At 48.3% G+C, this 27,120-nt stretch overlaps 1 protein-coding gene across 2 annotated transcripts in view; it reads right to left on the minus strand.

Moving 5' to 3' along the window:
* The window catches only part of LOC139281385 (uncharacterized), a 75,365-nt gene that overhangs the window by 24,625 nt on the left and 23,620 nt on the right, over positions 1–27,120 (minus strand). For both annotated transcript variants that reach the window (XM_070901544.1, XM_070901543.1), the window contains 3 exons: positions 15,328–15,398; positions 11,769–11,879; positions 8,136–8,233 (listed from right to left, as the gene is read on the minus strand). In XM_070901544.1, the coding sequence (XP_070757645.1) occupies positions 8,136–8,233; positions 11,769–11,879; positions 15,328–15,398 (280 nt within the window). The remainder of the gene's footprint in view (positions 1–8,135; positions 8,234–11,768; positions 11,880–15,327; positions 15,399–27,120) is intronic.

Here is a 27,120-nt window from a genome sequence, read left to right on the forward strand (position 1 = left end):
GACAGAAAGTGTAACGATCCTGCAATTGGCGGGGGCGGGGGAGGGGAGGGGGAATGAATTGCAATCTGCGAACAATGAACGCCCACCCCCCCCACCAAAAAAATAGACCACAATTGCAGTACGAGAACTTCACAGGAGCTGGGGCAAATCGCCACTGTTGAAGCGCATTTATTCTTGTCCGCTTTTAGCATTAGCCGTGGGATAACGGGAACATACGTGACAGTGAGTAATACAACCACCTGCATTTGTATAGCACCTTTAATGTAGAGAAACGTCCCAGGGCGCTTCACGGCAGCGGTTATCAGACACACATTTGACACCGAGCCACACAAGGAGATATTAGGGCAGGCGACCAAAAGCTTGGCCAAAGAGCGAGTTATTAACGAGCGTCTGTTGACGGAGAGGAGCTGAGGTCAGAAGCTCGTCTCAGTTTCAGAAAGGGTGCCAAGGTTGAGAACAGTCTGGTGAACCAGTCGGGTTTGTAAAAGAATAATGTACTTCAAAAATAATTCATTACACGTAGAATGCTTTGGGACATAACAGGCGCTGTATAGATACAAAGCAGTATCATCTAAATGATAGCACTTGGAGGGGGAGGAGGAAGAGCAGAGGGATGAGGGATGCACATTAACAAATCTTTGAAGATGGCAGGGGCAAGTTGATAAGACGATTAAAAAAGCATATGGGATATTGGGCATTGTAAATAGAGGCATTGAATATAATAACAAGGGAGCCATGCTAAACCGAGTTTTTGCGACTGGAAGGCTGTTTCCAGTGGGGTTCCGCAGGGCTCAGTACTGGGTCCCTTACTTTTTGCAGTATATATTAATGATTTAGACTTAAAGGTAGGGAGTATGAAAAATAAATTTGCAATGATACAAAAATTGGCTGTGTGGTTGACAGTGAGGAGGAAAGCTGCAGGTAGATAGCGATGAACTGGTCAGTTGGGCAGGAAAGTGGCAAATGGAATTCAATCCGGAAAAGTGTGAGGTAATGCATTTAGGGAGGGGCAACAAGGCAAGGGAATACACAATAAATGGGAGGACACTGAAAGTTGTGGAGGAACAGAGGGACCTTGGAGTATATGTCCACAGATCCTTAAAGGTAGCAGGAGAGGTCGATAAGGTAGTTAGAAAAGGTATAGGGAATGCTTTCCTTTATTAGCCGAGGCATAGAATACAAGAGCTGGGAAGTTATGCTTGAACTGTATAAAACACTAGTTAGGCCACAGCTAGAGTACTGCGTGCAGTTCTGGTCACCGCATTACAGGAAGGATGTGATTGCACTGGAGAGGGTACAGAGGAGATTTACGAGGACGTTGCCTGGACTGGAGAATGTTGGCTATGAGGAAAGATTGGGTAGGCTGAGGTTGTTTTCTTTGGAACAGAGGAGGCTGAGGGGAGATTTAATTGCGGTGTATAAAATTATGAGGGGTCTGGATAGAGTGGATAGGAAGGACCTGTTTCCCTTAGCAGAGGGGTCAACAACCAGGGGGCATAGATTTAAAGTAGTTGATAGGAGGTTTAGAGGGGAGATGAGAAAACCTTTCTTCACCCAGAGGGCAGTGGGGGTCTGGAATTACCATATTTAAATAGTACTTGGAGATGCATTCGAAGTAACGTAACCTACAGGGCTACGGACCACAAGCGGGAAGGTGGGATTAGGCTGGATAGCTCTTGGTTGGCCACAATGGGCCGAAATGGCCTCCTTTTGTGTAATAATTTTCTATGATTCTAAACCTTTATAAATCACTGGTTAGGCCCCAGCTGGAGTATTGTGACCAATCCTAGGAAGGTCCTAGGAAGGATGTCAAGGCCTTGGTGAGGGTGCAGGGGAGATTTACTGAGGATGATACTGGGACTGCAGTTACGTGGAGAGACTGGAAAAGTTGGAATTGTTCTTCTCGCAGCTGAGGAGGTTAGAGAGGGCCCTACGGGAGGTATTTAAAAGCATCAGTGGTTTTGATAGAGCAAGTTGGAAGAAACTGTTTCCTCTGGCAGGAGGGTGGGTAACCAGAGGTCACTGATGTAAGATTCATTGGCAAAAAGAGTTAGAGGGGCAATGAGACTTCTTTTTAAACAACAGAGCTGTGGTGATCTGGAACGCATTGCCTGAAAGGGCAGTGGGATAAGATTCCACGGAAACTTTCACAAGGCAATTGGACATGTACTGGAAGAGCACTCATTTGCAGAGTTCTGGGGGAATAAGCTGGGGAGTGGGACTAATGGGATCGCTCTTTCAAAGAGCCGGCACGGGTGCGATGGGCCGAATGGCCTCCTTCTGTGCTGTAAGGTTCTCTGATTCTGCAAAAGCTTTCTCAATCATCAGAAAATCAAGACAAGCAAAGAAAACATCTTGGTCTACACACAGTTGTTTTTTTTTAAAGTGCGTACAATAAATTATTCTTGTTTACGGGATTTGAAACATAAGAGAAAGGCGCACTGCAAGTTTAATTAATCAAAGCACAGCGGCGACCTCACGTGGCACAGACACACAGAGTGGCAGGAAGGGTTTCCAGCACTGGCAGTGGAGCAGAGGGAGCCAAGCACACACACACGAGCGGCTCTTCTGTCGAGGATGCCAATCTCGCCCACACTGGGATGCTTCTTTGAGAGCGACTTCCTTTTGGTGTCCTAGGTTACGGCTGGATGCCGTCCCTGTAAACTGATCGAGCAGGGACAGCGAACAATGGTGCAAACGCTCCGAGCCCAGCCACTATCACGTTACATGCTCCCGCAGCTCCATTAATAGAGAAGTGTGTAGATAAGTTAACACAGAGCCAAACACTTCCAGCACAAGGTCCCGGAACCTGCTGTTTGATGCAGGTGGGTTTTCTTTTCTTTGAATTACTCCTTCTGATTTAAATCCTTCTAATTTACACAGTAAGCTTGTTACTTTTTTCAATGAAAACAATATAAGCAGCTTTCCTTGGAAGGCAAGGCTGACGGTGGATACAGCAGGCGTTATTGGTTGTATCACACAGCAAAGGAGGAGGCCATTCGTCCCATCGTGCCTGTGCCAGCTCTGTGAAAGAGCGATCCATTTAGTCCTACTCCTCCCCGCTCTTTCCCCATAAACCGGCAAATTTTCTCCCCTTCAAGTATTTATCCAATTCCCTTGTGAAAGTTACTATTGAATCTGCTCCCACCGCCCTTTCAGGCAGCGTGTTCCGGATCACAACAACTCGCTGCATAAAAAACATTCTCCTCTTCCCCCCCTGTTTTTTTTCCACAATTATATGTTTTTTTTTAAATTTATTCATTTATGGAATGTGGGCGTCGCTGGCAAGGTCAGCATTTAGTGCCCATCGCTAATTACCCTTGAGAAGACACACTCACACTCACTCACACACACACATACACACACTCACACACTTACACGCACACACTCACACACACACACACACTTACACGCACACACTCACACACACACACTTACACGCACACACTTACACGCACACACTCACACACACACACACTCACACACGCACTTACACGCACACACTCACACGCACTTACACGCACACACTTACACACACACACACACTCACACTCATGCACACACTTACACACACACACTCACACGCACACACACTCACGCACACACACTTGCACTCACTCACACACACTCGCACTCACACACACTCACACAGACACACTTAACCACACATACACTCACTCACACACACTCACTGAGTGGCTTGCTAGGACATTTCAGGGGGCAATTAAGAGTCAATTACATTGCTCTGGGTCTAGAGTCACATATAGACCAGATCGGGTAAGGGCAGCAGATTTCCTTCCTTGAAGAACATTTATGACAATCCTATAGTTTCATGGTCATCATCATAGGCAGCCCCTTGAAATCGAGGAAGACTTGCATCCACTCTAAAAGTGAGTTCTTAGGTGACTGAACAGTCCAATACAGGAATTACTGTCACTGTCGCAGGTGGGACAGACAGTGGTTGAGGGAAGGGGTGGGTGCGGAGTCTGGTTTGCCGCACGCTCCTTCCGCTGCCTGCGCTTGTTTTCTGCATGCTCTCGGCGATGAGACTCGAGTTGCTCAGCGCCCTCCTGGATGCTCTTCCTCCACTTAGGGCGGTCTTTGGCCAGGGACTCCCAGGCGTCGGTGGGGATGTTGCATTTTATCAAGGAGGCTTTGAGGATGTCCTTGAAATGTTTCCTCTGCCCACCTGGGGCTCGCTTGCCGTGTAGGAGTTCTGAGTAGAGCGCTTTCTTTGGGAGTCTTGTGTTAGGCATGAGAATAATGTGGCCCGCCCAATGGAGCTGGTCGAGTGTGGTCAGTGCTTCGATGCTGGGGATGTTGGCCTGATCGAGGACGCTAACATTGGTGCGTCTAGCCTCCCAGGGGATTTGCAGGACCTTGCGGAGACATCGTCGGTGGTATTTCTCCAGCGATTTGAGGTGCTACTGTACATGGTCCCTGTCTCTGAGCCATACAGGAGGGCGGGTATCACTACAGCCCTGTAGACCATGAGCTTGGTGCCAGATTTGAGGGCCTGACTTTCGAACACTCTCTTCCTCAGGCGGCGCTGGCGCACTGGAGGCGGTGTTGGACCTCGTCGTCGATGCCTGCCCTTGCTGATAAGAGGCTCCCGAGGTATGGAAAGTGGTCCACGTTGTCCAGGGCCGCGCCGTGGATTTTGATGACCGGGGGGCAGTGCTGTATGGTGGGGTCAGGTTGGTGGAGGACCTTTGTCTTACGGATGTTTAGTGTAAGGCCCATGCTTTCGTATGCCTCATTGAAGATGTTGACTATGACTTGGAGCTCAGCCTCTGAATATGCACAGACGCAGGTGTCGTCATTACTGATAACAGCTTTCTATTCCAGATTTTTAAAAATTTAATTAACTGAATTTAAATTCCACGGCTGTTGTGGCAGGATTTGAACACGGGTCCCCAGATCATTAGCCCAGCCTCTGGATTACTAGTCCAGTAACATAAGCACTATGCTACCACACCATGACCTCTGATCAGCTAACCAACAAGGGTCTGAAATGATCCACAGGCTTTATTTTGGACAACTTGCGATCTGCCCTATCATCACCAACAACTTGCATTTATATAGCGTCGTTCACAACCACCGGACGTTCCAAAGCGCTTTGGAGCCAATGAAATACTTTTCAAGTGTGATCACTGTTGTAATACGGGAGATGCGGCAGCCTATTTGTGCACAGCAAGCTCCCACAAACAGCAATGTAATAATGACCAGATAAACAGTATTTGTGATGTTGATTGAGGGATAAATATTGGCCAGGACACTGGGCATAACTCCCCTGCTCTTATTCAAAATAGCGATGTGGGATCTTTTACGTTCACTTGAGAGAACTGGTTTAATGTCTCATCCGAAAGATGGCACCTCCGACAGTGCGGCACTCCCTCAGTATTGCACTGGAGTGTCAGCCTAGAATTTTTTGTGCTCAAATCCCTAGAGTGGAACTCAAACCCACAACCTTCATGATGCAGAGGTGAGAGAGTGCTACTCACTGAGCTACAGCTGGCACAGCACCATTATAGAGCCATTAACTTGGAAAATGTCCCAAGGCCGCTTCACAGGAGTATGATCAGACAAAATCTGACAGCGAGCCACAGCAGGGGAAATTAGGTAAAGTGGCCAAAAGCTTGGTCAAAGAGGTAAGTTTTAAGAAGAGGTTTAAAGGAGGAGAGCGAGAGGTAGAGAGGCGGAGAGGTTTGGGGAGGGAGTTCTGACGCTTAGGCAGCTGAAGGCACGGCTGCCAATGGTGTGATTAAAATCGGCGATGGTCAAGAGGCCAGAATTGGGGGAACGGCCAGTGGTGGAGAAAAGGAGACAGGGGTGATCCTTGAGCAGTGAACAATTTTGCAGAGGGGGGCAAGGCCCAATAGTGCCTGTCTGGTTGTTCCGGCTGGTAGAATTAACAATTTCGGGAGAGGGGTGCAGGAATACGACACATGAATCAAATAGCTACGTTGATTGTTGTGCAACTGAAGTCTAGATTTAAAAAAAATTTGTTCCTGGGATGTGGGCATTGCTAGCAAGGCCAGCATTTATTGCCCATCCCTAATTGCCCTCGAGAAGATGGTGGTGGGCCCCCATTTCAGAGTCAACCACATTGCTGTGGGTCTGGAGTCACCTATCGGCCAGACCAGCTAAGGGCGGCAGATTTCCTTCCCGAAAAGACATTAGTGGACCAGATGGGTTTTTACGACAATTTCATGTTCATTATTACTGATACTAAGGGCTAGACTTTCCATCAGTTTTGCTTTGCTACCATCTACTTACTGTCCATATTAACGCTGAGATAAAGTATAACACCCATTTTTAATTCCAGATTTATTTAATTAACTGCATTTAAATTCCCCAGCTGCCATGGTGGGATTTGAACTCACATCTCGGGATCATCAGCCCAGATGTCTGGATTACTGGCATGGTAACATAACCCCACCATACTGGCTGCAAAGTGAAATCAGATTGACCCGTCAGTATGGCATTTTACGGAGCAGCAGACACACAGCTTGTTATAGTAAAGGGAACATAAAACAATTATCGTGGTTATATAATCCCAACGGGCCAATGGGACTGACTTGTCTCTTGTGACCAAACTCTCGAATCTGTTAGAATGCTTGCTGCATTTACTTTTGTTCTTCAGCATTGCCCTGAAGTGTGTCACAGGACATCATGGGTTAAAACCGAGATCGCCGATCTCCACCCTGCTGCCTCCGCATTCTGGGCTTGGGATTAACCTTGGTGGGTTGGCATCGACGTTTCACAGCGGCACCCCTGGCGCACATTGGGAACTGATGGCGGGCATCGTGCAATCCCAATCCATGGTTTTGTGTAAATGGGTGCACGCAATATCCCAGCATGCAGCAGGAGTCCAGAGGGATCATTTTCCCCCCCAGCCCTGCTACTTTTCCCAAAGAAGAAGAAAGAACCTGCATTGTTATAGCGCCTTTCACGACCTCGGGTCGCTTTCCTGGTCCGCGGAATTTTCGTGGGAAAGACCCCAAAGCGGCAGGGGCCGGCTCAGAAAATCACACCGATCGGCAATCCTGATCGGAAGGTCTAATTTGCCGCTCAAAACGCGGCACAGGCAGCAGCATACGGCGAAATCCGTCCGATTATCCAGAGCGAGCAGCAAAATATATTTGCCAACATTATGGGGGCAAAATTGGGTGCCTTTGCAAATCCCGTTAACGCCCCACACGGGCGATAGTGAATTTCTCCACAGATATGATTTGCTGAGCGACAGACTCTGATTTATCTCCACTAATTAAATGCTGAACTTGCACTGTTTACCTGTGTAGGTACAGACTGAATGATAATCTACCGTGAACAACCTTCAAAACCATCCCATTACAACAACAACAACTTGTATCTATATAGTGCCTTTAATGTACTGAAACGTCCCCAAGGCCCTTCACAGGAGTGTTATACGATAAAAAAAATTTGACACCGGGCCGCATAAGGAGAAATTAGCGCAGGTGACCAAAAGCTTGGTCAAAGAGGTAGGTTTTAAGGAGCGTCTTGAAGAAGGAAAGAGAGGTAGAGAGGCAGAGAGGTTTAGGCAGGGAGTTCCAGAGCTTGGGGCCCAGGCAACAGAAGGCACGGCCACCAATGGTTGAGCGATTATAATCAGGGATGCTCAAGAGGGCAGAATTAGAGGAGTGCAGACATCTCGGGGGGTTGTGGGGCTGGAGGAGATTTCAGAGATAGGGAGGGGCGAGGCCATGGAGGGATTTGAAAATAAGGAAGAGAATTTTGAAGTCGTGGTGTTGCTTAGCCAGAAGCCAATGTAGGTCAGCGAACACAGGGGGTGATGGGTGAGTGGGACTTGGTGCGAGTTAGAATGATACCAGCAAGGAACGGTTCAAGTTATGAAGAAGAGTTTGAAAAAAATGGGGCTTCTTGAGTGTTGTTGGAGCTGCACTCATCCAGGCAAGTGGAGAGTGTTCCATCACACTTGTGCCTTGTAGGTGGCGCGGAGGCTTTGTGGAGTCAGGAGGTGAGACACTCGCTGTAGCTGACCCAGCTTGTGACCTGCTGCAGAAGCCACAGTATTTATGTGGCTGGTCCTCTGTGTTATCATCAGCGTATTACATTTCACAAGCGCTGAACAAGCCCAGAAATTGACTTACTCCAGTGCGGTGATTTTCTGGGCCAGGCTAGCCACCACAGCAAATAGCCGGAGGTCTGTCAAGCCGGCAGTGACACGGTAATCCAAGCTCTCCAGTATCTGAAAGAACAATGTGACAATTGGAAATGGTGTGTTTAGGGAGAAGCAATTTAACAACAAGCACATCGACTCGGTAAAGCTAAAAAATAAATTCAAAAGCACATCAGTGATAAAAGCTTTGAAATTTCAGGGGGCTTTTTAAAATTCAATCTTGGATTGTGGACGTCGTTGGCAAGGCCGGCATTTATTGCCCATCACTAATTGCCCCTTGAGAAGGTGGTGGTGAGCCGCCTTCTTGAACCGCTGCAGTCCGTGTGGTGAGGTGCTCCCACAGTGCTGTTAGGGAGGGAGTTCCAGGATTGTGACCCAGCGACGATGAAGGAACGGCCGATATATTTCCCAGTCAGGATGGTGTGTGAGTTGGAGGGGAACGTGGAGGTGATGGTGTTCCCATGCGCCTGCTGCCCTTGTCCTTCTAGGTGGTAGAGGTCGTGGGTTTGGGAGGTGCTGCCGAAGAAGCCTTGGCGAGTTGCTGCAGTGCATCTTGTAGATGGTGCACACTGCAGCCACGGTGCGCCGGTGGTGGAGGGAGTGAATGTTGAAGGTGGTGGATGGGATGCTGATCAAGCGGCTGCTTTGTCCTGGATGGTGTCGAGCTTTTTGAGTGTTGTTGGAGCTGCACTCATCCAGGCAAGTGGAGAGTATTCCATCATACTCCTGACTTGTAAGCACAGAGCCACCGTTATCAAAACAAGCAGGTGATGCAGAAAACAAGCAGCGCTTGTGAATAACAGAAGGGCTCTTGCTGCAGGTCTGTGTGTAGAAACTGGTAACCATTAAAACTAATTCCTGGTTCAATTGCACATGCACAATGCTATTAAAGCGGGGTAACACATCCGAGCTTACTTCAATAAGTTCAGGGGTGTGGGTATTTTTGGAAAACAGGCACGTTTATTGCCTTTGTAAAGTGCAGGTAAACAATAAAGACTAGCTAGGTGGGGTGTACACTGTCAAACAATGTTCCTGATGCAGCCGCGCTGATTGTCCAGGCTCTGCTGTTAGCTGTGTAATATAGCAGTGAATAGCTCAAGAGTAAACCGAACATATCCGGGAGGGAGGCAGCAGGAAACAGCACGGGGGCGGTCGATGTAACTCAACACCTAACCTTCCAAGGCAGGCTTTACTGGACACTGATTGTTGGAAGTGATACGTGCTTTGTAAAATCACACCACTGTAATGAAAATTGCCACTATAGTGGCGAGGGGAGGCTTGCGTGGAACGTAAAGACCGGCGCCCACCTGTTGGGTCGAAAGGCCTGTTTCTGTGCTGTAACATTCTATGGGGGAGAAATTGTCCGTCTTAATAGCTCCGTCAGCGCCTCCGAGACCAGTGCAGGACCCTCTTCACCCGGGGGAGGGGGGGTGCTTCCCGGGAAATAGCCCAGGAGTTTGCGGAGGTGCTGGCATGGCAGCGCCGCATCCCACGGTTAGCGCCCCAGGCCGCCGCGCAACCGGCGATGACATCATCGGCATGCGCGCCAACCCCTCATCGCCCCGCGGTGACCTTTCACCGCCCCGCGGCGAACCCTCAGCATCCCGCGGTGACCTTTCACTGCCCCGCGCCAATCTCACTGCCCCGCGGTGACCTTTCACCACCCCGTGCCAATCTCACCGGCCCGCGGCGATCCCTCATCGCCCCGCACCGACCTCTCACCGCCCCGCGGTGACCTTTCTCGGCCCCGAGCCGATCTCACCGCCCCGCCCCGACCCCTTCACTGACCCGCAGGGGAAATTGCAACGCAGGTTGAGAAGCTCGCGAACATCCGCTCTTGGGGAGCTCCTTAAGGAGGAGGGCGCCAGAGTCCCGGGCCACCATCTTTTTGTTCGATCGACTCTCAGGTCGGCTCAGTGATGGCGGCCCCAGCGTGGTCTGGGTGTCGGGCTGCTGGCCTGGGGACCCAGCGGAGGCCATCAGAGGCCATGCAGAGCACTCAGCGGCCCTTCCTTTCATTGACGGGAGGGGCGTTAAATGCATCAGCGCTACACGGAGCATCTGCTTCCTTCAGTGCCCCAGTATCGCCCTGGTTACCGCGGAACATTGTGCTCTGCTTCCTTTCAGGGGCGGTAAGGGCAATTCCGCGGCGGATGCTAAAAGTCCCGGGCCCAGAAGGTTAGCCCCCAGTCGGGCCCCAGGGTAATTTTGTCCCCTGTGTGATTCTATACTCAGGTATTCTTAATGGGGGATGATTGTTCGCAACACGGACACACACACATATAATATGAAACATCTCGAGTACATCACACATTTCCTAAAATGTCACACTCCCTCCACCACCGGCGCACCGTGGCTGCAGTGTGCACCATCTAAAGAAGCCAAGGCTTCTTTGGCAGCAACTCCCAAACAATCTCTAGAAGGACAAGGGCAGCAGGTGCATGGGAACACCATCACCTCCGAGCTCCCCTCCAAGTCACACACCATCCTGACTTGGAAATATATCAGCCGTTCCTTCATCGTCGCTGGGTCAAAGTCCCGGAATTCCCAACCGAGGATGGGCAATAAATTTTGGCCTTGCCAGGGACACCCATATTCCGAGAATGAAATATATCTTTCCCCACTCTACTACTAACACCCCGCATTGTTATAATACTGCCGACCCTCCTGATTCACTATGCCAAAGGAGATCCTGGGTTGACCTTTGTCTGGGCATGTTAAATGGACGGCAAATGAGTCAGCTGCGGCTCAGTGGGTAGCACTTTCTCTCGCCTTGGAGTCAGAAGGTTGTGAGTTCAAGTCTCACTCCAGAGACTTGAGCCCATAAACCAGGCTGATGCTTCCAGTGTGGTGCTGAGGGAGCGCTGCACTGTCAGAGATGTCATCTTTTGGATGAGACGTTAAACCGAGGTACCATCTGCTCTCTCAGGTGGACATAATATATCCCATGGCACTATTTTGAAGGAGATCAGGGGAGTTCTTCCCGGTGTCCTGGGGCCAATATTCATCCTTCAAGCAACATCACCGAAACAGATTATCTGGTCATTATCACATTGCTGTGCGCAAATTGGCTGCCGCGTTTCCTACATTACAACAGTGACTACACTTCAACAGTACTTTATTGGCTGTAATGCACTTTGGGACGTTTGGTGATCGTTAATGGGGCTATATAAATTCGTGTCTTTTTTTAATGACCGTACATGAATTTAATTAAGCAGAAGTTAAATCAGAAGAATTTTGCAGACTAATGATATGTATCCATAAATCTGGTTAAGAATTTGACACTTATAAGTGGCAGAATTGTTGTGCTGCCACAGTACATTGTGAACCGCACTCCAGTTGAGATGCCCCTGTGTATAAACGACGCGAGCAACCAGCCTCCTTGAACCTAGGTTGGCATGGCGACCCACAGCACCTGCTGACTAGCTGGAAGAAGACAAAGGGTGATCCTTCCACTCATGTGCGGTGGTCACAGGTAGGGCCTTGAACAGTGCAGCTCCCCGTCAAGAGCAGGGGGGCAGAGTAAGCACGTGTGGGGTTAGCCAAACGCCTGAAGGACTGTGCGATCGCAGCAAGCAATCTGCAGCTGTGTTCATACAATTACCCTGTAGACGTAGATTTCTTCGGAGTCGGTGAGTGCCCCCAGCGGAAGGGTCTCTTTCAGCGCCGTGACTACCTCGGAGGACGACAAGTATCCATCATTGTCCTTATCCACCTGTAAGGCCATTGAGAGAGGACAAAGAGCAGACAGCAAAGGGTCTTAGCCAGGCAACAGAGGGAATGGACTGGGCTCGGCAGCTCAAAGCAGGGGAGAAGTGCTACATTTAATTACATCGCGTTACATCGAGTCTACTACACAGAAACAGGCCATTCAGCCCAATGGGTGCGTGCCGGTGTTTATGCTCCACACGAGCCTCCTCCCACTCTTCTTCATCTCACCCCATCAACATATTCTTCTATTCCTTGCTTCCTCATCCAGCTTCTCCTTAAATCCTCCATGTCTTTCTGTCTCTTCTTTACTTCAGCAGTCTGTCTGTCTTTCTCTCCCTTCCTTCCCTTCTCTCTTTCCTCTCCTTCTCTTCTGTCTTTCTTTCTCTTCATTTAGATTTGTCTATCTCTCCTCTCCGTCACCTGTCTGTCTCTCCTCTCCGTCACCTGTCTGTCTATCTCTCCTCTCCGTCACCTGTCTGTCTGTCTCTCCTCTCCGTCACCTGTCTGTCTATCTCTCCTCTCTGTCACCTGTCTGTCTATCTCCCCTCTCCGTCACCTGTCTGTCTGTCTCCCCTCTCCGTCACCTGTCTGTCTGTCTCTCCTCTCCGTCACCTGTCTGTCTATCTCTCCTCTCCGTCACCTGTCTGTCTATCTCCCCTCTCCATCACCTGTCTGTCTGTCTCTCCTCTCCGTCACCTGTCTGTCTGTCTCCCCTCTCCGTCACCTGTCTGTCTGTCTCCCCTCTCTGTCACCTGTCTGTCTGTCTCTCCTCTCCGTCACCTGTCTGTCTGTCTCCCCTCTCTGTCACCTGTCTGTCTGTCTCTCCTCTCCGTCACCTGTCTGTCTGTCTCCCCTCTCCGTCACCTGTCTGTCTATCTCTCCTCTCCGTCACCTGTCTGTCTATCTCTCCTCTCCGTCACCTTTCTGTCTATCTCTCCTCTCCGTCACCTGTCTGTCTGTCTCCCCTCTCCGTCACCTGTCTGTCTGTCTCCCCTCTCCGTCACCTGTCTGTCTATCTCTCCTCTCCGTCACCTGTCTGTCTGTCTCTCCTCTCCGTCACCTGTCTGTCTGTCTCCCCTCTCCGTCACCTGTCTGTCTGTCTCTCCTCTCCGTCACCTGTCTGTCTATCTCTCCTCTCCGTCACCTGTCTGTCTATCTCTCCTCTCCGTCACCTGTCTGTCTATCTCTCCTCTCCGTCACCTGTCTGTCTATCTCTCCTCTCCGTCACCTGTCTGTCTGTCTCCCCTCTCCGTCACCTGTCTGTCTGTCTCCCCTCTCCGTCACCTGTCTGTCTGTCTCTCCTCTCCGTCACCTGTCTGTCTGTCTCTCCTCTCCGTCACCTGTCTGTCTCTCCTCTCCTCACCTGTCTGTCTGTCTCTCCTCTCCGTCACCTGTCTGTCTGTCTCTCCTCTCCGTCACCTGTCTGTCTGTCTCCCCTCTCCGTCACCTGTCTGTCTGTCTCTCCTCTCCGTCACCTGTCTGTCTATCTCTCCTCTCGTTTACTACTGTCTGCCACTTGTCTTTTACCTCTGTTTATTTCTCTCTCTCCCTCGCCTCTGTCTGTCTGACTCTCTCCTTCTTCACTTCAGTCTTTCTCACTCCTTCTTCCCTTCTTTACTTCTGGCAGTCTGTCTCTTATTTGCTCTCTTACCCACATTGCAAGAGTGACTACAATACAAAAGTACTTCATTGGCTGTAAAGCGCTTTGAGACGTCCGGTGGTCATGAAAGGCGCTGTATAAATGCAAGTCTTTCTTTTTCTTTCTTTCTGTAAATTTTATCTCTCTCCTCCACCTGTCTAATTGCCCCACCCTCTTTAGTTATGCCTTATTCTTTCTCCTCTGTCAGCTGTGGCTCAGTGGGTAGCACTCTTGCCTCTGAGTCAGAAAGTTGTGGGTTCAAGTCCCACTCCAGAGACTTGAGCACACAAATCTAAGCTGCCACTCCCAGTGCAGTGCTGAGGGAGTGCTGCACTGTCAGAGGTGTTGTATTTTGGATGAGACGTTAAACCAAGGCCCCGTAGGCTCTCTCAAGTGAACGTAAAAGATCCCAGGGCACTAATTCGAAGAAGAGCAGGTATCCTGGCCAATCTACTCATCAATTAACATTATTAAACAAATTTTATGATCATTATCACATTTTTGTTTATGGGAGCTTGCTGTGCGCAAATTGGTTGTCACTTTTCCTCCATTACAACAGTGGCTACACTTGAAAAAGTTTTTCATTGGGTGTAAAGTGCTTTGGGACGTCCTGAGGTTGTGAAAGGTGCTATATAAATGCAAGTCTTTCTTTTTTCCTCTTTACTTCTGTCACTTTCTCTCTCCTTCCTTTTGATCTCTCTCTCTCCCACATCTATCTTTCTCTCCTCCTTTACGTCTGTCTGCCCGACTCTCCTCCTATAATGACCAGCCCAGCTTGTTTTGAGTATTAGTGCCCAAAACAGCAAATTATTAAGATTTCTACCTATACTCCCATCAAGTGCGATTCTTTGCTGGGAGTGTGCGATTGGTGAATATGCTCTGATGCTCTTTATTGACAGTCTTAACACACACCTAATTAGCACCAAGTCCCGCTCATCCATCACCCCCTGTGCTCGCTGACCTACATTGGCTCCCGGTCCAGCAACGCCTCCATTTCAAAATTCTCATCCTAGTTTTCAAATCCCTCCATGGCCTCACCCCTCCCTATCTCTGTAATCTTTTCCAGCCCCACAAACCCCCTGAGATCTCTGCACTCCTTTAATTCTGTCCTCTTGACCATCCCCAATTTCCATCGCTCCACCATTGGCGGCCGTGCCTTCAGCTGTCTGGGCCCTAAGCTCTGGAATTCCCTCCCTAAACCTCTCCGCCTTTCCACAAATCTCTCTTCCTTTAAGATGCTCCTTAAAACCTACCCCTTTGACTAAACTTTTGGTTACCTGTCGAAACATAAGAACATAAGAAATAGGAGCAGGAGTCGGCCATTTGGCCCCTCGAGCCTGCTCCGCCATTCAATAAGATCATGACTGATCTGATCCTGGCCTCAACTCCACTTCCCTGCCCGCTCCCCACAACCCTTGATTCCCTTGTCTTTCAAAAATCTGTCTATCTCCACCTTAAATATATTCAATGACCCAGCCTCCACAGCTCTCTGGGGCAGAGAATTCCAAAGATTCATGACCCTCTGAGAGAAGAAATTCCTCCTCATCTCAGTTTTAAATGGGTGACCCTTTATTCTGAACTATCTCATAATGTGGCTCGGGTGTCAAATTTTCTTTGATGACGCTCCTGTGTGAAGCGCCTTGGGACGTTTTAGTACGTTAAAGGCGCCGTATAAATGCAAAGTGTTGTTGTTGTACGTACGACCCGAAAGCAATTGAGGGGATTTGGACTCATTACCCTGCTGGATATTACTTGCGCCAATCCATCTGTGGCTGTGGGAGGCCAGCAAACCGGTACATGAATCAACACTTGCCTCATCGAACGTCCTTTTGTACAGTGCCAGCTCCTCGCGATTAAAAAGGCAGTATTTCTCCAAGAAGTTGACTGAAAAGGAGAGAGGGAGAAAAAAAGAGAAAGGAACGTTGGCTGGGGAAACTGCAGTCTATTCAGAAAATCAATCTCGCCACAATTTAATGATAGATTCACGCAGCACTTTGGAAGCGCTCAAACATAGATGAACTTTCAACGGCTGCTGCTGTTTTGCAGAGAGTCGGAGCGTCCTGAGTATAACTCCACTCAGCACGTGGCTGACATGTTGGTGAAGGCTAAATCTTTCAGACCACCGGTGCCAGTGTGATCTCCCAGAGAGGGGGTGCCTGGGGAGGGGGAGAGGGTGGAGGAGGTAGGGGAAGGTTGGCGGGAGGCTATGATGTAAATGCTGTTCCTGTTACACTCTCAGTGACAGGGGCCTGGCCATTTTCCCACGACGTTCAATTCAGGCGATAGACCTAAAGAAGCGTCCACTCATAGAATGATACAGTACACAAGGAGGCCATTCGGCCCATCGTGCCTGTGCCGGCTCTTTGAAAGAGCGATCCCATTAGTCCCACTCCCCCTGCTCTTCCCCCATACCCCTGCAAAGCTCTCCCCTTCAAGTATTTATCCAATTCCTGTTTGAAAGTTACTATTGAATCTGCTCCCACCGCCCTTTCAGGCAGCACGTTCCAGATCACAACAACTCGCTGCGTAAATATGTCTTTCCTCCTGTCACCTCTTTTGCCAATTATCTTCAATCTGTGTCCTCTGGTTACCGATCCTCCTGCCAGTAGAAACATATTCTCCTTATTTATTCTATCAAAATTCTCCATGATTTTGAACACCTCTACTCAATCTCCCCCTTAACCTTCTCTGCTCTAAGGAGAATAACCGTGGAGCGCCCATTTTGCTAATCTCACGTTATGACCAATCTCAGTCGGATACTCAGTAGGAACCAGGGGTCACAGTCTCAGGATAAGGGGTCGGCCATTTAAGATTGTATTGAGGAGGAATTTCTTCACTCAGAGGTTTGTGAACCGTTGGAATTCTCTGCCCCAGGGGGCTGTGGATGCTGAGTCTCTGAGTATATTCAAGGCTGAGATCGATAGATTTTTGGACTCTAGGGGAACCAAGTGATGTGGGGATCGGGCGGGAAAGTGGAGCTGAAGTTGATGATCAGCCATGATCTTATTGAAATACGGAGCAGGCTCGAGGGGCTGTATGGCCTACTCCTGCTTCTAATTCTTATAAAGAAAGAAAGACTTGGCTTTATATAGCGCCTTTCACAACCACTGGATGTCTCAAAGCGTTTTATAGAAACATAGAAACATAGAAAATAGGTGCAGGAGTAGGCCATTCGGCCCTTCTAGCCTGCACCGCCATTCAATGAGTTCATGGCTGAACATGCAAATTCAGTACCCCCTTCCTGCTTTCTCACCATACCCCTTGATCCCCCTAGTAGTAAGGACTTCATCTAACTCCCTTTTGAATATATTTAGTGAATTGGCCTCAACAACTTTCTGTGGTAAAGAATTCCACAGGTTCACCACTCTCTGGGTGAAGAAGTTTCTCCTCATCTCGGTCCTAAATGGCTTGCCCCTTATTCTTAGACTGTGACCCCTGGTTCTGGACTTCCCCAACATTGGGAACATTCTTCCTGCATCCAACCTGTCTAAACCCGTCAGAATTTTAAACGTTTCTATGAGGTCCCCTCTCATTCTCAATTATTGTCAATGAAGTACTTTTGGAGTGTAGTCACTGTTGTAATGTGGGAAACACGGCAGCCAATTTGCGCACAGCAAACTCCCACAAACAGCAATGTGATAATAACCAGATAATCTGTCTTTGTTATGTTGATTGAGGGAAAGATATTGGTCCCAGGAGTCCCATGCTCTTCTTCAAAATAGTGCCATGGGATCTTTTACGTCCACCTGAGAGAGTAGATGGGGCCTCAGTTTAACATCTCATCTGAAAGACAGCACCTCCGACAGTGCAGCACTGGAGCGACAGCCTAGATTTATGTGCTCAAGCCCCTTGGAATGGAACTTGAACCTCCAACCTCCTGACTCAGAGGTGAGGGGGCTACCCACTGAGCCAATGTCTGACACTATTCTTCTGTTCTTATGCCCTCGAATGTAATCAGACGGCCCAAGATCAGAGGTTGTAAGTGGACCATGTCCTGATATTAGCTCCCAGTTTGTGCCAGGCAATGGTGGCTGCGAGATTTTAACCCCAAATCGTCGACGTTAATCTCTTGCCCATAATGAGTAGGCAGCAGTGTTGAGGTTTCGATTGGTTCTCAGGTGGACATAAAAGATCCCATGGCCACTATTCCGAAGAAGAGCAGGGGAGTTCTCCCCGGTGTCCTGGGGCCAAATTTTATCCCTCAATCAACATAACAAAAACAGATGATCTGGTCATTATCACATTGCTGTTTGTGGGAACTTGCTGTGCGCAAATTGGCTGCCACGTTTCCTACATTACAAGAGTGACTTGGATTTATATAGCGCCTTTCACCACCACTGGCCGTCTCAAAGCGCTTTATAGTCAATTAAGTACTTGGATAGGTTATGTGAGTGGGCAAATGCATGGCAGATGAAGTATAATGTGGATAAATGTGAGGTTATCCACTTTGGTGGTAAAAACAGAGACACAGACTATTATCTGAATGGTGACAGATTAGGAAAAGGGCAGGTGCAAAGAGACCTGGGTGTCATGGTACATCAGTCATTGAAGGTTGGCATGCAGGTACAGCAAGCGGTTAAGAAAGCAAATGGCATGTTGGCCTTCATAGCGAGGGGATTTGAGTACAAGGGCAGGGAGGTGTTGCTACAATTGTACAGGGCCTTGGTGAGGCCACACCTGGAGTATTGTGTACAGTTTTGGTCTCCTAACCTGAGGAAGGACATTCTTGCTATTGAGGGAATGCAGCGAAGGTTCACCAGACTGATTCCCGGGATGGTGGGACTGACCTATCAAGAAAGACTGGATCAACTGGGCTTGTATTCACTGGAGTTCAGAAGAATGAGAGGGGACCTCATAGAAACGTTTAAAATTCTGACGGGGTTAGACAGGTTAGATGCAGGAAGAATGTTCCCAATGTTGGGGAAGTCCAGAACCAGGGGACACAGTCTAAGGATAAGGGGGAAGCCATTTAGGACCGAGATGAGGAGGAATTTCTTCACCCAGAGAGTGGTGAACCTGTGGAATTCTCTACCACAGAAAGTTGTTGAGGCCAATTCACTAAATATATTCAAAAAGGAGTTAGATGAAGTCCTTACTACTAGGGGAATCAAGGGGTATGGTGAGAAAGCAGGAATGGGGTACTGAAGTTGCATGTTCAGCCATGAACTCATTGAATGGCGGTGCAGGCTAGAAGGGCCGAATGGCCTACTCCTGCACCTATTTTCTATGTTTCTATGTTTCTATGGACTGCGCAAATTGGCTGCTGCGTTCCCCATATTATAACAATGAACACACTTCAAAAGTACTTAATTGACTATAAAGCGCTTTGAGACGGCCGGTGGTCCTGAAAGGCGCTATAGAAATGCAAGTCTTTCTGTCCTTTTTCAGCAGGACATCAAGCTGACCGTCTTGCTTTAAATTCAATCCCTCCCACCCACCTGCCCACCAGCCCCCGTGCCTGCTTCAGGGGACAGCTGGCAAAAGGCGATCAAAATGTTTGCAATCAATTGAGAGTCAGTGACTCCATCTCTTTCCGATAATGGGAAGCTTTTGTTTTTTTGTTTCTTGTTCCCGGGGAACAAGCAGCCTTATCAGTCCGCTCGGGTTACGTTTCTTTTTAATCTTTCTGTGCTCGCTCGCAAATCCTCCTGGATTTATTGCAGATGTAGCCAGCCCAGTGAAAAGTAATCGGACAAGCGAGGGGGCTAGTCAGCGCCCGGCGAGAATGCTGAGCGAGTCCAATGGGAAATGAACCAGACAAAAGAGGCAGTGGCGTGATAAATGAAGGGAGGTCCATTGCCGTGGAGCTGTGACAAGCCCGACACTCTTAATTTCTGCTTGGCGAGGCCTCGTGACAAACATTACAAGGAGTTACAAGGTGCCGTGGTTATGCTACTGGACCTGTAACCCAGAGAACGTGCGTTCAAGTACCACCGCGGCAGTTTGAGAATTTGAATTCAGTTTAAAATGTCAGAAAAAATGACCGTGAAGCTCTCGGATTGTCGTTACCAAAATAACCATTGTGTCCTTTAGGGGAGGAAACCAGCCCGCCTTACCTTTACGAGTGTACGGTAGCATAGTAGTTATGTTAATGGGCTAGTAATTCAGAGGCATGAGTTCAAATCCCACCACGTGCAGCTGGGGAATTTAAATTCAGTTAATTAAATAAAATCTGGAATTAAAAAGCTAGTCTCAGTAATAGTGGCCATGAAACTACTGGGTTGCTGTTAAAATCCATCTGGTTCAATAATGTCCTTTAGGGAAGGAAATCTGCCGCCCTTACCCGGTCTGGCCTACATGTGACTCCAGACCCACAGCAATGTGGATGACCCTTAACTGCCCGCGCCGAGGGAGTCACTCAGTTCTGTTCAAGAAGACAGCAGCACCTTCGAGGGGGAAATTAGGAACGGGCAATAAATGCCGGCCTAGCCAGCGACGCCCACATCCCGAGGATGCATTTTTTTTAAGAATCCAGAGGGGCAAGGCACCACCACAGATAGGATGAGTAGCTGGTCAGATCGTGTACTCCTGGAAATCTAAGATGTGCAGCATCTATCCCTTTCACTGAAATATCAATGTCTCTCTGCATCTAATAATATGTTCTGACCTCCCGGGTTGGGAAAGTCTCTGAAGAAACATCTCAGCTTACAGAGACAGATCTAAAACGGCACATATTTGATGGGCCGAAAGGTCTACTCCTGTGTTGTACTATTCTATGATTCTTTTATTCTATGAAATCTATCCGTAGGCCGTTTAAGTTTTGCTGAGATGGAAAGGGGCATATGTGCGCTTCACAAAAAAACAAGGGTTAGTAGTTTATATTGAGACGGCTGGAATACAAAAGGGCAGGAAGTGATGCTTCAGTTGTACAGAGCTCTGGTCAGACTCTATCCGGAGTAACTGCATCCAGTTCTGGGCCCTGCCCCTCAGGAAGGATATATTGGCCGAGGAGGGGGAGCAGCGCAGATTCACCACAATGATCGGAGCGAGCCTTTGGCACAGTGGTAGCATTCCCGCCTCTGGGACAGAAGGTGGTGGGTTCGAACCATACTCTGGACAGTCCTGGCAAGGGGACACCGGAATTCCGGGTTGACATCCATTGGGATCCTTGTGCCCGATGGGTATGAGTGCCCCCCTCCCCCGCTCCCACCCCCCTCCAACTCGGGACCTGATGGCTTGCATCCTAGGGTCTTAAAAGAAGTGGCTGCGGAGATTGTGGATGCATTGGTTGTAATCTACCAAAATTCCCTGGATTCTGGGGCGGTCCCAGCAGATTGGAAAACCGCAAATGTAACACCCCTATTTAAAAAAAGGAGGCAGACAGAAAGCAGGAAATTATAGATCAGTTAGCCTAACATTTGTAATTGGGAAAATGCTGGAGTCCATTATTAAGGAAGCAGTAATGGGACATTTGGAAAAGCAAAATTCAATCTAGCAGAGTCAGCATGGTTTTATGTGTCATGTATGTAGACCATGTATGCTAACTGTATAGTCTCATAAAGTGTGCCATCAGAGGGCACTGTGGTGGGAGACCTGAGGGTCACCTGCATAGGTGTGCAGGGCCCAGTATAAAAGACTGCCCACCATGCTTGTGCCTCACTCTGGAGTTACAATATTTGGGACTAAGGTCACAACAGCTCAAGTACAGTACTAGACCTCGTGGAGTCATTCATAAGAATATTAAAGACATAACATTATGAAAGGGAAATCATGTTTGACAAATTTGCTGGAGTTCTTTGAGGATGTAACAAGCAGTGTGGATAAGGGGGAACCAGTGGATGTGGAGTATTTGGATTTCCAGAAGGCATTCGATAAGGTGCCACATAAAAGGTTGCTGCACAAGATAAAAGCTCACGGGGTTGGGGGTAATATATTAGCTTGAATAGAGGATTGGCTAACTAACAGAAAACAGAGGGTCGGGATAAATGGGTCATTTTCCGGTTGGCAAACAGTAACTAGTGGGGTGCTGCAGGGATCGGTGCTGGGGCCTCAACTATTTACAATCCATATTAATGACTTGGATGAAGGGACTGAGTGTAATGTAGCCAAGTTTGCTGATGATACAAAGATGGGTGGGAAAGCAAATTGTGAGAAGGACACAACAAATCTGCAAAGGGAGATAGACAGGCTAAGTGAGTGGGCAAACATTTGGCAGATGGAGTATAAAGTGGGAAATTGTGAGGTTATCCACTTTGGCAGAAAAAATAGAAAAGCAAATTATAATTTAAATGAGAAAAATTACAGAGTGTTGCAGTACAGAGGGACCTGGGGATCCTTGTGCATGAAACACAAAAAGTTAGTATGCAGGTACAGCAAGTAATCAGGAAGGCAAATGGAATGTTGGCCTTTATGGCAAGGGGGATAGAGTATAAAAGCAGAGAAGTCCTGCTACAACTGTACAGGGTATTGGTGAGGCCACACCTAGAGTACTGCGTGCAGTTTTGGTCTCCGTATTTAAGGAAGGATATACTTTCATTGGAGGCTGTTCAGAGAAGGTTCACAAGGTTGATTCCGGAGATGAGAGGATTGAGTTATGAAGATAGGTTGAGTAGGTTGGACCTGTACACCTTGGAGTTCAGAAGAATGAGAGGTGATCTTATCGAAACATATAAGGTAATGAGGGGGCTCAACAAGGTGGATGCAGAGAGGATATTTACACTCGTGGGGAAGCTAAAACTAGGGGACATAGTCTCAGAATAAGGGGCCGTCTATTTAAAACTGAGATGAGGAGGAATTTCTTCTCTCAGAGGGTTGTAAATCTGTGGAATTCACCACCCCTGAGAGCTGTAGAGGCTGGGTCATTGAATATATTTAAGGTAGAGATAGACAGATTTTTGAGCAATAAGGGATTAAAGGGTTATGGGGAGTGGGCAGGAAAGTGGAACTGAGTCCATGATCGGATCATCCATGATCTTATTGAATGGTGGAGCAGGCTCGAGGGACCAATTGGCCGACTCCTGCTCCTATTTCTTATGTTCTCATCGTATGCTTTGTGGGTGCCCATAAACCCTTGTGCCGTATAGGACTGACCTCCCCCCCGCCCCCCCCCGCCCCCGCCCCCTCGGCTGGTATAGAGATGGTCACGGCCATGGGAGGAGCTTTAACGCAGCCAATCAGCTTGTTAATCAGCCCGTGAATCCTCCCACTGCTTGTCGCTGTTCCCCAAAGGAAGAGCGAGGATTTGATACTTTTGCTAGAGAGAAACCATAATCTCTGGTGGAGGAATCAAGGACAAGGGGGCGCTAATCTTCAAATTAGAGGCCAATTGACCCAGCGACGATGAAGGAACGGCCGATATATTTCCAAGTCAGGATGATGTGTGACTTGGAGGGGAACGTGGAGGTGGTGGTGTTCCCATGCGCCTGCTGCCCTTGTCCTTCTAGGTGGTCGCAAGTTTGAGAGTGAAATCAGGAAGCACTTTTTCACTCAAAGAGCAGCCTTCGTCATCTTTAAAGTATTTTTGGAGTGTAGTCACTGTTGTAATGTAGGAAATGCAGTGGACAGTTTACATACAAATCCCACAAACTGTAATGTGATAATGACAGGATAATCTGTTTTTAGTGATATTGGTTGTGGGATAAATATTGGCCAGGACACCCATGCCCTTCTTCAAAATAGTGACGTGGAAATGTTTACGTCCACCTGAGAGAACAGATGCTTAATGTCTTATCTGAAAGACAGCACCTCTGACAGTGCAGCACTCCCTCAGTACTGCCCCTCCGACAGTGCGGCGCTCCCTCAGTACTGCCCCTCCGACAGTGTAGCACTCCCTCAGCACTGCCCCTCCGAAAGTGCGGCACTCCCTCAGCACTGCCCCTCTGACAGTGCGACGCTCCCTCAGTACTGCCCCTCCGACAGTGTAGTGCTCCCTCAGTACTGCCCTTCCGACAGTGCAGCACTCCCTCAGCACTGCACTGGAGTATCAGCCTGGATTTTGCGCTTGAGTCTCTGGAGTGGGACTCGAACCCACAACCTTCTGACTCAGAGGCGAGAGTGCCACTGAGCCACAACTGACACCTAAATGAAGATTGGTTCTTGGACTTCCTCAACCACTAACAGGGGATGTATAATTTATTTGGCACACCAGTTAAAGAACATCAGAGGCAGGTACTTTAACAAGAAACAACAATGAATCAGGATCGCCCTTTGTGCTGCACAGATGTTGATGAATTTTTCATTTTTTTCAATAAAAAGGATCTTTTTATCAAAGCACAACAGAAAACAAAATACTTCAATTATACCGCCACATTGTCCAACATTGCTTTTATAGAATTTCCTGAAATTAATTCCTTGTATCAGCTTTCGTGTCATTAGAATTCCGACAATATTGTCGCTTTGTTCATGTCGTACACTGACTGAGATAAGCTGTATATTCCGGGGCCACTGATGGTATCAAATCTGCTAATTGTAGGTTTTGCATTTTCAAAGCATAACTGTACAGGAGGTTAACTGCATATTCAGTGGAGCGCGCACTTAACTGTCTGTCTTCTCAATCCAATAGGCCCTAGAAAGGTGCAGAAAAGATATACAAGAATGGTTCCAGGGATGAGGGAGTCACTGGCAAGGCCGGCATTTATTGCCCATCCCTAATTGTCCTTGAGAAGGTGGTGGTGAGCCGCCTTCTTGAACCGCTGCAGTCCGTGTTGTGAAGGTGCTCCCAATGTTAGGGAGGGAGTTCCAGGATTTTGACCCAGCGACAATGAAGGAACAGCCGATGATGTGTGACTTGGAGGGGAACTTGGAGGTGGTGTTGTTCCTATGCACCTGCTGCCCTTTTCCTTCTAGGCTAGAGGTTGCAGGTTTGAGGGGTGCTGTCTGTGGTGTATGTAGCACACAAATCACTGACTCCACACGGTCTGGTGTAAATCTAACTGCTGTGACCTTCGTCCTTTATTGTTCAGCTCCAGAGTGCCTCGCAGGTGTGGTGGTCAGCCTTTTATAGTGCCTGTTGCAGGTACTTCCAGGTTTCCCACCACAGCGCCCTCTGTGGTGTAGCATTGTGCTTACATTACATTTAAGGTACCAGGACGATACACACATTAATACATAACATCACACTTGTCCAACGGAAGGCAGGTAGGCATAGACAGCGCGTTAGTATGGTGCATGTTTTCTGGTACATTAACTAGTTATTGACTGGTAACGGATCCCTGATTTCCTTGTTAGCTCGTATCATTAATTGTACTTCATATCCATTATTTTACACAAATACAGTGGCCATTCAACATAAAAAAATTAATTCTTGTTATAAATTCGCCATCTCACATTAACATAGCTCATTTTAGACTCGCTCTGCCTTACAGAAGTCCTTTGTGGGGACCACCTCGTGGTAAGGCCCTTTTAAGACTCCCGGGTGCATGTCCTTTTTAAGGTGCCATTTTTTGATGCAGGAGGATTCCACGAGGCTTCTCCTTGGGCGCCGCCATCTTTGATGCTCTGCTGCTCTGGACACAATGCCACCGCCATCTTGCCCTCCCCCGCTCCGGATGCCCTCCGCCGTCGCAGCCTCCGCTCCCCTCCGCTGCCACCTGACTTGCCGCCTCTCCTGGTACCAGGACGATACACACATCAATACATAACATCACTGAAGAAGCCTTGGTGAGTTGCTGCAGTGCATCTTGTAGACGGTACACACTGCAGCCGGTGGTGGAGGGAGTGAATGTTGAAGATGGTGGATGGGGGGCCGATCAAGCGGCTGCTTTTTCCTGGAGGGTGTCGAGCTTCTTGAGTGTTGTTGGAGCAGCACTCATCCAGGCAAGTGGAGAGTATTCCATCACGCTCCTGACTTGTGCCTTGTAGATGGTGGAAAGGCTTTGGGGAGTCAGGAGGTGAGACACTCGCCGCAGAATACCCAGCCTCTGACCCGCTCTTGTTGCCACAGTGTTTATGTGGTTGGTCCAGTTAGGTTTCTTGTCAATGCTGATGCCCAGGATGTTGATGGTGGGGGATATAATGGTAATGCCGTTGAATGTCATGGGGAGGTGGTTCGACTTCCACTTGTTGGAGATGGTCATTGTCTGTTATGCTTGGTTTCCATTTCAAATCACTCATCACAATGGATATCCATTCTGAATCGGTTCTCAGAAAGCAGCTTGATGAAAAATACTTTGGTTTTTTAGGAAACTTTTCCATGTTATCCATTTGAAATCCCGAACCGAGCTTGTGTTACTTCCAGACCGGACTATTCCAATACTCTCCTGGCCGGCCTCCCATCTTCCACCCTCCGTTCACTTAAGCTCATCTGTTTCTCAGCTTCCCATGTCCTAACTCGCAGCAAGTCCCATTCCCCCATCACCCTCTGTGCTCGCTGAACTACACTGGCTCCTGGTCTGGCAACGTCTCGATTTAAACATTCTCATCCTCATGTTTAAATCCCTCCATTGCCCGCCCCCCCCCGCGCCCCCCCCCAACTCTGTAGCCTCCTCCAGCTCTTCAGCCCTCAGTGATTTCCGTGCTCCTCCGACCTTGGCCTCTTGTGCGTCCTCGAATATCATCGCTCCTCCATTGGCGGCCGTATGTTCAGATCTTGTATTCTATCCCTAAAACTCTCCACCCCTCTCTATAAAAATAACAATAAAAACTATAACAACTGGAAACATTTATCCGGTCAGTATCACATTGCTATTTGTGGGAGCTTGCTGTGCGCAAAATGGCTGCTGCGTTTCCCACATTCCAACTGTGACTACACTCCAAAAGCACTTCATTGGCTGTAAAGCGCTTTGAGACTTCCGGTGGTTGTGAAAGGCGCTATATAAATCCAAGTCTTTCTTTCTTTCTTTCTTTCTCTTTGCTCCTTTAAGACCCTCCCCTTTGACCAAGCTGTTTGTCATCCCGCCTAATACCTTCTCTTTTGGCTTGGTGTCCAGATTACGCCTCTGTTGAAGTGCCGCGGGATAGTTTTCCCGCACGGTGTCAATGCAAGTTGTTGTTGTTGTAGATATCAGACGTACAAGAGCATGGGCCTTATGCTAAACATCTATTGTACAGGGCCTTGGTGATGCCTCACCTGGAATATTGTGCTCAGTTTTGGTCTCCTAATCTGAGGAAGGACATTGGACGTTCTTGCTATTGAGGGAGTGCAGCGAAGGTTCACCAGACTGATTCCCAGGATGGCAGGACTGACATATGAGGAGAGACTGGATCGACTGGGCCTGTATTCACTGGAGTTTAGAAGAATGAGAGGGGATCTCATAGAAACATATAAAATTCTGACAGGATTGGACAGGTTAAGAGGCAGGAAGAATGCTCCCGATACTCGGGAAGTCCAGAATCAGGGGTCACAGTCTAAGGATAAGGGGTAAGCCATTTAGGACCGAGATGAGGAGAAACTTCTTCACTCAGAGAGTTGTTAACCTGTGGAATTCTCTACCACAGGAAGTTGTTAAGGCCAGTTCTTTATATATATTCAAGAGGGAATTAGATATGGCCCTTACGGCTAAAGGGATCAAGGGGTATGGAGAGAAAATAGGAAAGGGATACTGAGGTGAATGATCAGCCATGATCTTATTAAATGGTGGTGCAGGCTCAAAGGGCTGAATGGCCTACTCCTGCACCGATTTTCTATGTTTCTATGTTTTTATGCAAGACAAAGGTCCTCCACCAACCT

This window comes from Pristiophorus japonicus, chromosome 15, assembly GCF_044704955.1.
Source record: "Pristiophorus japonicus isolate sPriJap1 chromosome 15, sPriJap1.hap1, whole genome shotgun sequence".
NCBI classification, from domain to species: domain Eukaryota; kingdom Metazoa; phylum Chordata; class Chondrichthyes; family Pristiophoridae; genus Pristiophorus; species Pristiophorus japonicus.